At 39.5% G+C, this 12,347-nt stretch overlaps 1 protein-coding gene across 6 annotated transcripts in view; it reads right to left on the reverse strand.

Annotated features, from left to right (window-relative positions):
* Positions 1-282: 282 nt before the first annotated feature.
* Positions 283-12,347, reverse strand: part of PTPN11 (protein tyrosine phosphatase non-receptor type 11) — a 75,654-nt gene continuing 63,589 nt past the window's right edge. For all 6 annotated transcript variants that reach the window (XM_036874386.1, XM_036874385.1, XM_036874387.1 and 3 more), the window contains 3 exons: positions 7,121-7,233; positions 5,011-5,113; positions 283-4,303 (listed from right to left, as the gene is read on the reverse strand). In XM_036874386.1, the coding sequence (XP_036730281.1) occupies positions 5,044-5,113; positions 7,121-7,233 (183 nt within the window). In that variant the 3' untranslated portion in view covers positions 283-4,303; positions 5,011-5,043. The remainder of the gene's footprint in view (positions 4,304-5,010; positions 5,114-7,120; positions 7,234-12,347) is intronic.

Below are 12,347 nucleotides of genomic sequence, written 5' to 3' on the forward strand. Positions count from 1 at the left end.
CCATCAGGGAAGTCTAATCGTGTCCTGTATACGTTATACAGACATACTTTTTACTCGCTATTTACTCATAAGTTCTTCCAAATAAAATTCCCTGTCTCCCAAAGCTACTCATAAAATAGGCACTCAATAAATGCTTGAGGAACTGATTCATTCATTCTGAATTCCAGGTTCCCTTCTAGATAAGAGCTGCAAAATGTCAGCATTTGGCTAGTGTAAGAGGTTGAGGGACCTGTAATCCCAGTTTTTCCTGGACATTTCAGATGAAGTAAATGACAAATACCATAATATAAGAAAATGGTTTTATTCCTAATTTTTAGTTCCCATACAGTTTACAAATACACTTTTACTCTGATAATACTGCTTTGCAACTAGCAAAGCAGTTGAACTAACACCCATAAATACAGGTGGGGAGACAATTAACATCCACTAATGTTTCTCTACATAAACTATTCTTTTAATGTCACTTTTTTTTAAAACAATTGCAAATAGACTACATAATATACGTGGGCAAAAAGGCAATTAAGTGAATCTCTTGAAACACTAATGTATAATAAACAGTGCATATTATCAACATTTACATGATTCACATCAAAATGATGACATCCTAAAACGTATTCCTTTTAAAGGAGAGATTTATCAATAAAATATTACATATCTTTTAATACTCTGGTACAATACTTCATATACTGCAGGAAAATTAACTGTAGATCTAGTCATCGACTTAATAAAGGATCCTTTTCCATTAGCTTTTATTAATAAAAGAATCACAATTAGGTCATAAATAAACAGGCAAATTATTAATTACATAATTTGAGGTTTAGGATGAAAACTTGTAAAAATTAGTTTGATATACAGCAAAGTTATACAACACACTAAAACCAACTGTTTAATATTTTTGCCTTATGTGAACTGCCCATAGTAAAAAAGGAACAAACTTTTTAAGGATGGAAGATATAATAAACTATATTTTGGAACTTATTTTTCAAGAGGAAGAGGAAAAAAGATTTTAACGAAATTAAGGGCTAATACAGATCCTAATAAAGGCATATTGAAATCAGGGAGGCCATGTGCTTACGATGTAAAACTTTATTCCCCCAACAACATAAAAAAACAAAAACTGCACTGGGTTTGTACTTACGTCTACAGTCTAAGTTTCCCTTACGGATTAACAAGCTACAACAGAACACTTCACAATTGCATACCTTTTTCCACATTCCTCTGAACTAGAAGTAACCCAGGACATTATATTAGTTCTTAAAAACCCTAGTAACCCCTTAATAACCCCTAAAAATAATCTTGATGATTTTCTTGGCTGTTCCAAAGCAACTGGGCTCCGTAAAGAATGCATGAACACCAAGAAAGTAGTACATGTATTTTCTCATCCTCATTTAGCTACATTTGTAAAGTTACCGATTTCAAAGGGAGAGATGACCAGAATTTTCAGGAGGGCCACACACTGGATACAAGGTGTCTTTTTGTCTTGTTTTGCTTTTTTAAAAAAAAAAAAAAACAGGCTATTAAGACTCTGAAATTTGGCTTTTTAAAAAAACCCCAATACCACATGCCAGATAATTTCTTCACCCCAAATATAAAATCCTATGCTTGTAATTTTAAAATACTTAGCCAGCTATGGAAATATTGTGCAAATTTAATGTCTACCAGCAACCCAGAAGCAGACTGCAGACATGTAGCTATCACACCTATTTTCCAGGTAACCTGATTCAACTATTACTGACTGCTGTGGTCCCAGGCCCTCTGACTTCCTCAGAAACCACCTCTTTGGAACTTCCATTTCCACTGTTTTTTCACACCCGCACCTCAAGCTCACCTCCCCCTCCCCCATCTTCACAGCCCCTCCACCTGAATCCATCCTGTGTAATCTTTCGGGAGAACCTGCAATCACCTTTACCAAACACACGACAAACCTTAGCAACCTAAGGACTATTAATCTTGTCTTGGCATCAGTTTACACCACATAATAGTTGCCGACTTCGTGGAGGGAAATCTAAATGAAATCAATGTCCTATTACAAACGAAGCTGGCCAAGATCAGGTGTTTCCAAGTGCAAAAACAACTGATCTTAAGCTACAGGCAGAGACGTTAATGCAGCAGATATATTGTACAATCAAACCCTTGTATGCTGGTGAAAGACCTTGCCCCCAAAGTCCAGAGTCAAAACATTATCGCAAAAAGGAGAACCATTCAATGTGACAATGCAATACAAATAACAGGATTCAAGATCCTTGTTGCAAGTACTGAACTGGAATCTCTTTACAGGCTTGACAAGAAGACAGCAGTCATTTACATTCCTCTTAGAAGGTAATTACCTTCAACAATTCTAAGTTCAATGGATGGATGGGGGGAGCGGTGGGGGGGGAAGTCATGTAATTTTGTCTGTGAAAATGGCAGCCAGGCTCTCCCCAAACAACCTCAGGGTTTCAAAGGAGGTAAAGACCTCAGAAAGGAGCTACTAACAGGGTTGGATCTAGTCCTTCCTTTTCTGGAGACAAAGCAAGAAGAATCCAATTAAGAAGATCATGACTTAATGGCAAAGCTGCCATGGCATTTTATTATCTTTACAAAGTCCACCAATGATGCTTTAATTGAAATACACTCATTGAATGATGATTCAACACACAGGGCAAAGAGGGATGTCTTTGGAGAAGGCACTTCAGGTAGAACATTAGCAAATCCTACTGCTTGGTTAAAACAAAAATGAGCTACTGCTAATTCAATCTGATTAGTGGCCTCATGAGGACTGCTCCTCCTCACTGCAGCCTTGACTGCGTGCATGGGTGTGGGGCCCAACTGAAACCAGGGGCGTGAAGAAAGCACCCCATTCACCTTCCTCTGCAGCAGCCAGGGCAATGAGGTGGTTCTGCTTTCAAATGCTCTGCCCTTCCGAACACACCCATCCTTAAGAGACCAGTTTCCCAAAGCGGTGGTTCAGAACATATGCTAAGAGCCAGCAGAACTGGTTCAGGAAGCTCGCTGAAGGCCCTCTGTTTCTGCCTGACTTCCAGCTTACACCAGCTATCATAACCAGCTTCAGCTTCCCAAGGTCACTAGCAGCTTCTACTTTTGCTAACCTCTTTTTTTAGCTGTTTTTCCATGGCACTGGTTCTGACAGTCTGTTACACTGGGGGCCTCCAAGGAACCTCACCTCCACTTCATGCCCTCGTGCGGTCCCCTCTTCCCAAATCGGGGCTGGGCCTGGGACTGACTTTAATCAATAGAAGGCAGTAGAAGTGATGCTGTGATACTTCTGGGTTTAAGTCTTAAACCTGGCCACTACTGCTTTATACCCTTGGGACCTCTGAGCTGTCATAAATGTGGTCCAGCTACTCTGCGGGCGAGGCCACGTGGAGAAGGTGAGACCTGAGGACCGCATGCAGATGGAGAGGCCCAGCCATCCTGCCAACCACGAGTGACACCAGCAAGACAAGGAGAGGAACCGCTCAGCTGAGTCCAGCCCAGTTTGAAGAGATGGGGAAAAGCAAGTTGTTGTTTTAAGCCACTCAGTTTTCAGGTGGTTTGTCAGCAACAAGTGATAACCCAAAACTGGTTATCCATAGATGCATTTTTTTCCTAAATACAAGACAATTACTCAAATGAAAAGAAAAGATGACAAACGTTTTCCCACCACGAGTTTCTCAGTCAACAGGCTGAATGGTAATTGGTCAACTGCTAAGAAGAAACCATGCCTTTTATCCTAAGTTCCCATGATTCCCACCCCCATGATTTTTTAATGGCAATGCAAGGGGAGACAGTCTGGGGCACTGGCTTAATTATTATTTAGCCAAAATAAGAGGCCATCAAAATGAATTATCCACTACTGGATAAGTGATGATAAATGAAATTGTTCTCACTTCTATAGGGTGTTGTTACTTAATTATCCCCAATCATGTTTCCTCTTACAAGTGCCCTATCATCCCCCACAAAGCAGGGGGGAAACTAAATTTGTTGAGGTTATCAAAAGAAAAAAAGGCCAATAACTAGAATTTGAATCACCATCATCTGGAAAACATAGAGCACAATTTAACTGCTTCCTCAATTTAAAATAAAATTCCATAGAATATAACACTGTCTACATCATAGAGATGATTTCTTCTTATCTGAGGACACGAGTAATTGGAAATCAGGTATTGTTGAGTTAGAATACAGTGGTCTTTAAATGGTTTCAAATTTTGCTTATCAAAAGGTAGTCAACCACAATGCAAGCCTTCCAAATTCAAATTCATTCTTCATGTAAACTTTCTTGCATCATTCTTGATCTTTTCAGGGAGAGGGTGAAAGTCCACATCTGGCAAAGAAATAAGTTAGAATTCTTAAGGAGCATACATCTAAAAGTTTGGCAAGGCAGTAAACCATTTGAAAGTAGATTTAGCGCTTTTAAATATACTATTCATTGAAATGGGAATTTCGACTTGAAATGCTAAAAACTTACCTTTTAAACATACATCACACAATTGGGTCCCTGTCTAAAAAGGTGATTGGAAGGAAGGAGACGTACAAGGGAGATGAATTCCCAGCATCAGAGCTGGAAGGGATGTGGAGTTGAGCCAGTCAGAGGCCCAGGAAGTCCAGTGCCCTGTGTCATACAGCCAGCCAGTCAGAGGCCCACTGGGGTGAAAACTCAGGCATCCTGACTCTGACCATCCAGTGCCATGTCCCCACAGTCCCTAGATCCCTACAGATCATCTCCCAGCACAGCGTGGGTTAACCTACTTTAATAAAAATTGCAGGAATGATGATACCTGCTCTTCATCACCAGTATCACCATTTTTCTGTAAGTGCTAACCCTGCCCTTCACAGAATTAATTCTGTATTTGATTTCAATGTTTAATGAATCCAGCCTGGAAAAAGAAATACAGGCAGAAGAAAAAAGAGGCTGGTTTTTAAAATTCAATTATGGTTCACTTTGTTAAAACAGTCACAAATTATTTGCCTGCTTCCAAGTGCCACAAATGATATAAACAATTAACCAGTAGAGCACTTCTGTTGAAATACCTATTTCTGTGCTTGAAGTCTTGGCGGGTCTTCTCATCTGAAACTTTTCTGCTGCTGCATCAGACCCACATTTTCATAGACTCTAGCATTATCTTCTCTCATTCTGAAAAGAATAAAAAGAAGACGACACTAATAAAAACGCAGACATACTGTTGAACCTTACATGATAGTTATAATGCACATACTCTATTCTCTGGGGACCGTATGCGGCGCAGACATAGCTCCTGCCCCCGGGAGCTGACATTACAGGAGAGGATATCGTACAGAAACACACAGCAAAATGATTCTGAAGTAAGAGCCTCGAGTCCCTGTGCTCCCGGGGTTTGGCGGAAGGAGAGTTGTTTTCCAGGAGGGTGGAGCGAGGCAGGCCTGTACGATGAGGCATTGGGTTAGACCTTGAAGGAAGGTGGGACATGTGCATAGAGAAAGGAATGGTATTCACTGTGGGCAGAAGGATCTGAATGGGCCAGAGCAATGTAAAGGCAAAGCGTAGGAATGGTCAGGCAGGGACTACAGATCCATTCAGCCCCCAATCCGGTGACATGAAGGTGAACATGAAGCTGACCGGCAGTTTAGGGCCCCAGGGTGGAGAGTCAATGCATCGGAGCCCAGACTCTGTTTTGCTGAGCAGAGTGGAGACCAGAACAGTCCAGGGGGACGAGGAACCTAGCAGCTCTGGGCTGGTCAGAGAGGAACAAGCTGAAACAAGCAGCAGGGGCCAGGGTCTCCTGGGTCTGCACCCTACAAGGGGGACAACGGGAACAGAGAGGCAGAGAACCTATTAGTTAGTCACAGGCAGGCCACTGGTAAAAAGGGAGTCGTCAGAGCTAATTCTGTTGAGCCAACATGTGGGGAAAGCTTTCTGGCAAGGACTCGGAGCCCTGACATGCCAGTTCCACTGCAAATCACTGCAGATAGCAATTTAAAATCAACTTTCCCCATCGGTCCACTGGGAAAGAAAAAAGCAGGCAGAAGGAAGAGGCAGCTTGGTGGAGAGCATACTTTTCCTATATAATTTCATTTCAACGTTAAATAGAAAGCAAATGTAAATACGAGCCTCATATATGTTATCAAAAATGTTTATATAGAGTATTAAGGCCAACAGAGGTTTAAAAATCCACATCAGAAGCAAACAGGGATAAGACTCTTAGGGGAAAATAAAAAGTAAATGTTATACCAGAGAGTGACTTTAGGATATACAGAAAAATAATAACTTACAATTGTTATTCACATAATCGATTTAACAAATATTTTCTTATCACATGTTTTAGTTTAAACATGGAGTTGGCAAAGTTTTTCTGTACAGGACCAGACTGAAAATAATGTAGTCTCTGTGGGCCATACACAGTCTCTGTCATGTATTATTCTTTGTGTGTGTGTTTTTTTAATAACCCTTTAAGAACCATCCATGAGCTGTACAAAAGCAGGCCATGGCCCAGATTTGGCCTGGGGGCTGTAGTTTGCTAACCTGGTTTAAATACCCACAGTAGATTTCTGCTGACTGTGGAAAATTAGACCATGATTGTGTTGACACATTGATGGTCAATTTACTTACTTTTACATAGCAAAGAGTCTTGACTCGTCAAAAAGGGTGTTACTTACCTCTGCAACAATCCACACCCCATCAAAAGAAAAATTAGATTCTTGGGACTTCCCTGGTGGCGCAGTGGTTAAGACTCCGCGCTCCCAATGCAGGGGTCCCGGGTTCGATCCCTGGTCAGGGAACTAGATCCCACATGCCGCAACTAAGAGTTTGCATGCCACAACCGAGGAGCCGGCAAGCTGCAACTAAGGAGCCCGCCTGCCGCAACTAAGACCCAGAGCAACCAAATAAATAAATAAATAAAATATTTTTAAAAAATTAGATTCTCCTTGGAGAACCAGCACTTGATATACGTACAGTCCCGTAGACTCCTAGCCAGCGTGGCAAAGAGCCTTCAGTTTAGGTCAACTAAAATTTAGTTTAGCTAGCCACTGGCACACTCAAGAACCAGTTAGGCAACAACAATGTGCACCAAGGAAAGGCATGTGCTGCAAAGACGTATCATTTTTTTAAGCTTTTCTAGAGGATTATGTTCACGTAAAAAGATTTTCCTTCATTTCTACTTACTCTGCACAGGACGGCGTTGGGGTACAAGGCGGGAGGGGACTCTGATCTCCACTTGCCTGGTCCGTCAGGGAATACTTAATATTTGTGTATTCGTGCCCTTTCCTCTTGCTTTTCTGAAAAGTGAAGATTGCATATATGAAGAACTGTGACTTTTTTGAGAGAATGAAGAAGTCAAAAAGGCATTTCATTAAAAAGAAAAAAAGAGAGAGAGAGAGAGAGTTTGACAGACAGACAAGTTGGACCCTGAATACTGGTATGTTGACCAAATGTCAGGGAATTCATCTCCTTCATGTAAATACATCATATGGGTGAAAAGGACCTTTGAACCATACAATTCAAAAGCAGAGAGTCATGCATTAACAACTTACTGTATTAAACGAAATGTACCTGTTTCTGAACTAAGAGAGAATTCACACGTTCTTTGCCACATTAGCATCTAATCATTTCATAGTTCACTTGCAACACATTTAATGATTTTCAAGTAAACAGGTGGGAAAAGAGTTTCAGAAATAAATGCACTCCAAGTAAAAACTGCACACAGGTACAAAAGATGGCAGCACTCTTAGCAGAATAATACACTTTATCATATCGTCCCCACCCCACCCCCACTCCAGAAAAAACCCTAGCACATTTAAAACTTTATTTTCAGCCCAATGATACTCTGGGGGAAAAAAGGCAGAGAAAACCAGTAAAATGTAATCTCATCTCAGATACAGAATGAACTGCATTAGGTAGGACTCCTAGTTAGATGATTTATCACTCTTTCCTCCTAAATTCACCCAGAAACAACCAATTCCGAAAATCTAATCCATCAAGTTATCTTCATTATATAATGCTTATAATGCTGCCTTCCTTACAGGATTATTCAAGAAACGGTAAACGTTAGAAAAAGTATCCATATCAAATACTGACATACAGCAGTGACTTTCATTCACTGTTGTTGAGAGGGTGAACTGGTGCCATCACTTTGGTACACAATTAGTCAGAACTGATAGTACTAACCAGTTAGTATCTGGTAATGATGAAAAGGCACATATATTTTACAACCTTGAACGTTTATTTCTTGAGAAACTCATGCACCCAAGCCTAGAAAGAGCTGACAAGGATGTCCAGTGACGTGCTATTCCTAACAATGTTCGCCAAGAGAACACTGAATACCTCACAAGGAATACCTCACATTCGTATCACGAAATAATATGCAACAGTGAAGAGGAAAAGTGTGTGTGTGTGTGTGTGTGTATGTGTGTATCAAAACAGATTACATACACAATGTTAGGTGGAAAAACACAAATTGCAAAACAATGAAACAGTATATCATCTTGCTAAACATTCTAAACATAAAAACAATGTCATATATTGTATACAGATATTTGTATTAAAAAATTTTTAAATACAAAAAGAGACTGCAAGGCTAGTTACTGCCTTGGGGTTCCAAGGGTGAAGATGAGGGATGGTCCTGGGGGTGGGTGTCAAACGGAATCTCAGCCATATAGCTGTTACACTTGATTGCTTTTAAAAAGAAAAAAGATTTGAAAGAAATGTGACAAAAGGAAATGGTCTATTATGGGTGTGGTACTGAATGTTTTAAATTTTTCAAAATAAAATGTAAAGCATAAAAGAAATTTAAATCCACCAGGGGAATTTCTTTTTCCTCAAACTTTTTGCTCAAAACTCACCAAAAACAACAGCTAAATAAAAAATGGGAAATCTTACTACACATAAAACAAGGGAATGCTACAACTCCAATCTACAAACTATAAAGTGTCTCTGATATAGTACTGTGAAAAGTGGACCAAAATAAGAAGGAAGCTGAGAAGCAACACATACCCCTCAGGTGGTAGCAGGAAAAAGAAACCCCTGAATGTCGCTATGCCAGGAGTGAAAGGCCTGGGGCTGAGCCATGGCAGGCCACAGGAGAGGTGGGGGAAGCCTTGTCAAGAGCCAGTTCAACACAGTAGAAAGGCCCACAGTCTGAAGAGCCCTTTCTGCCGTCCACTGCCACCCTCCCAGCTGAGGTGGCCTAGAGGAGAGGCAGGGTAGGAGGAAGCATTATTAACCCCTCTGACTCTACAGGCATTGCAAAGAGTCAGAGTGACCCCCTGAACACCAACACATGGATGTGCTCCCAAGGCAAAGGTAACAGGGCACTGAGACAACAAACCCAAGCAAAGCTGTGGACCTCCTCAGCCACCTTGCCTCCCCTCGCTATGGACTATCCGATAATGAAGGGGTCAGCACAGAACCTATATAAAGAAGGGGGGAAGGTACAAAAAGGAAAAAAGGGAGCAAAGAGCAAAAGGCAGATGGAGAAAACACATCAAAAAAGAACCTAAACAAAGAAAGAAGAAAAGATGAACACAAATAGTTCTGCCTTAATATCACAGACTTTAGAGACATGAGCTTTCTTAAAAAAGAGCGTAAATCAGAGATTATATGACAACAGAGGAGATGAAAAGCAAGCTGGCGAAGCAACGAAAGGAAATAAAAGAAGAAAGACACGAAATACAGTAAGTGCAAGTCTAATTAGAGGTAGCAAAAAATTAAATAACTAAAAACATAGAAAGGGACATTGTAAACAGTCTAGAGGAAAACATATTTTTTAAACTATTAATTAAATACATAAAAGTGATGGAGAAAGCTATTAAGAGATTTGATATATATTATGGAATTCCTGAAGATGGGAACAAATAAAACAGAAAAAAGTATTCTAGAACATAATGCAAGTAAATATTCCTGAAATCTCAAAGGAAAAAAAAAAAATCTGAATCTGCATTTTAAAAGGAAAAACTTCACAATCAATCTCCCAAACATCAACGATAAAGAACATGCCTGGATTGGATCTCCAGGCAGAAAAAGTCAGTCACATATAAGGGGGGATAATCAAATTGACTTTAGACTCCAACACAGCCACGTAATTCCAAAAAATCCTGTGGGGAAAAAAACCCCCAAGAATCTTATACCCTGCTAAGTTACCCTTTAGATATAAAACCAATGTTTGGACATTTTTAAGCATGCAAAAACTTAGAATGCAATTATCTTAAAAAAAAAAAAAAAAAACAGCTAGTAATGAAATCTAGCCAACAGAGATAAATCAAAATCAAAACAAAGAATTCAGAGAAACAGAAACCATGATAAAAGGACTAGAGTTTTGATCTAAATACAGCACTAACACTGAACAACTGTCATAATTATGATATAAATGTCATAAACAATGACAAAAATCAGGAGACAAAAGAAAAATATGCTAATTCTCTTTCACAGAGTTAAATATCAATTATTATTACAGTAAAAACAGTTAAAATTTTCTAAGCACTGGCTTTGTGTCAGGCACTATTTGAATATATTACTCATTTTAATCCTCATAACAACCTTTTGAAATAGATACTATTATTAGCCCTATTTATTATTTATGTTATTTATTTATTTTTTTTGGCCACGCCACATGGCACGGGGGATCTTGGTTCCCCTACCAGGAATCGAACCCACGCCCCCTGCAGTGGAAGCGTGGAGTCTTGACCACTGGACCGCCAGGGAAGGCCCAGCCCTTTTTAACAGATGAGGAAGTGGTGTGCAATTTCTAGTCATAACCTTAAAACAGGGGTTGGCAAACTAATGGCCTACGGGACAAATCTAGCCCAGACCTTTGGCAAGGCTTGTAAGAATAGTTACTTCATCACAAGTTTAATAGTTTTTAAAGGGTTGTAAAAAAAGAGAGAGAGTATGCAACAGAGACCATATGCAACTGGGAAGCCTAAGAGACTCACCGTCTGACCCTCGACAGAGAAAGTCTGACTCCTACGTTAACAGGCAGCTGCTTGCCCTCCACTTCCTCCTACTCTCTGCAACCAGGTGGAAAAGGAAACGTCCTAAAGGACAGTAGAGGGACAAGACCGAATGTACCTGGGTCCCTGGATGAACCTAGGTCCCCGCCCTATACCCTCTGATCCCCAAATTGCCTGCCAGCTTGGACTTTTCTATAGAGAAATAAGCTTCTATCTTGTTTAAGGCACTATTATTTAGCCTCTGTTAAAGCAGCCAAACCAATTTATTATAAATTGCAGTCATTACAGAACTTATAGTCTAGGGAAGAAGTTGCAGAAAAGAAATCCGAGGAGAAAATGTTTCACTGAGTCTATATAGTATTTGAATTTTTTGAACTGGTTTTAAAAATTTAAAGCCCCTGTGAATAATCACCTCTGAATAGCTAGCTGCCACACACTTTTTAGCACTGAAATGCTGACTTACATAAGAAATAATTTTTTTAAAGATACAATATAATTTAAAATTAAATATTAGCTGGAAGAATTGACAGAGAACATCACTTATTTAAAAGTTTTAAAATCCTAACTCATTTTTTTAAATAAAAAATTTTAATATACAATAAATAAACTGAAGCATAAAGATGCTTTCTACTCAACACTTTTTTAAAAATTGTGGTTTAAAATAAAACACATGAGAGATATCCTCTTAACAAAACGTTATGTGTACAGTATAATATTGTTAACCACCTGCTATTGGTGTACAGCAGATCTCTAGAACCTCTTCATCTTGCATGACTGAAACTCCATCCCCCCATTTCTTTCTCCCTACTACACACTTTCTTGAAAATCAAAATCAATATTTCTACATGAAGTGATGACAAAAGAATTTTCCAATGAGGAATAATTAATGCAAATGGAACAGGAATTATTTTTAAAAATCATAGCAGCTTGAGGAATAACATAAAAATGCTGGAGCTTTTTAGCTTATTTTGGAAAAACAAGAAATAAAACTGATTCACAAGTCAGATGGGTTTGTTTCTTGGAACCATGACAGCCCAGGCTGTCTTATAGATCAAGAAAAATTCTCAGGGGGTAGGGGCTGTTTTGTTTCATTTTGTTTTGTTTTGCTTTGGGGAGTGGAGGGAAATTTATTTCAGAGGAGGTCTAAAAAATGATCTGAAATTGATCTATCCTCCACTGGAATTCAATGACATAGCATGGTTACCAAGTCTCTTGCAATGTTTATAACAAATCTTACGGTCTTGTCAACTGACACACAGCCAAGGTTGAAAGGAGGAACCAACCATGAGGCTCTAAAATCATCTGGTATTAACTATCTTTCCACGTGAGTAACCCCAGTTACATTCTTAAACCTTAAATTACAAAAAAGCCCAAAAGCCAAGAGCAGGGAGAGAGTAAAATGAAAACGCTCTTGTCCAAGTTATGGAGCAACACGACGATGCATC

This window comes from Balaenoptera musculus, chromosome 14, assembly GCF_009873245.2.
Source record: "Balaenoptera musculus isolate JJ_BM4_2016_0621 chromosome 14, mBalMus1.pri.v3, whole genome shotgun sequence".
Classification (NCBI taxonomy): domain Eukaryota; kingdom Metazoa; phylum Chordata; class Mammalia; order Artiodactyla; family Balaenopteridae; genus Balaenoptera; species Balaenoptera musculus.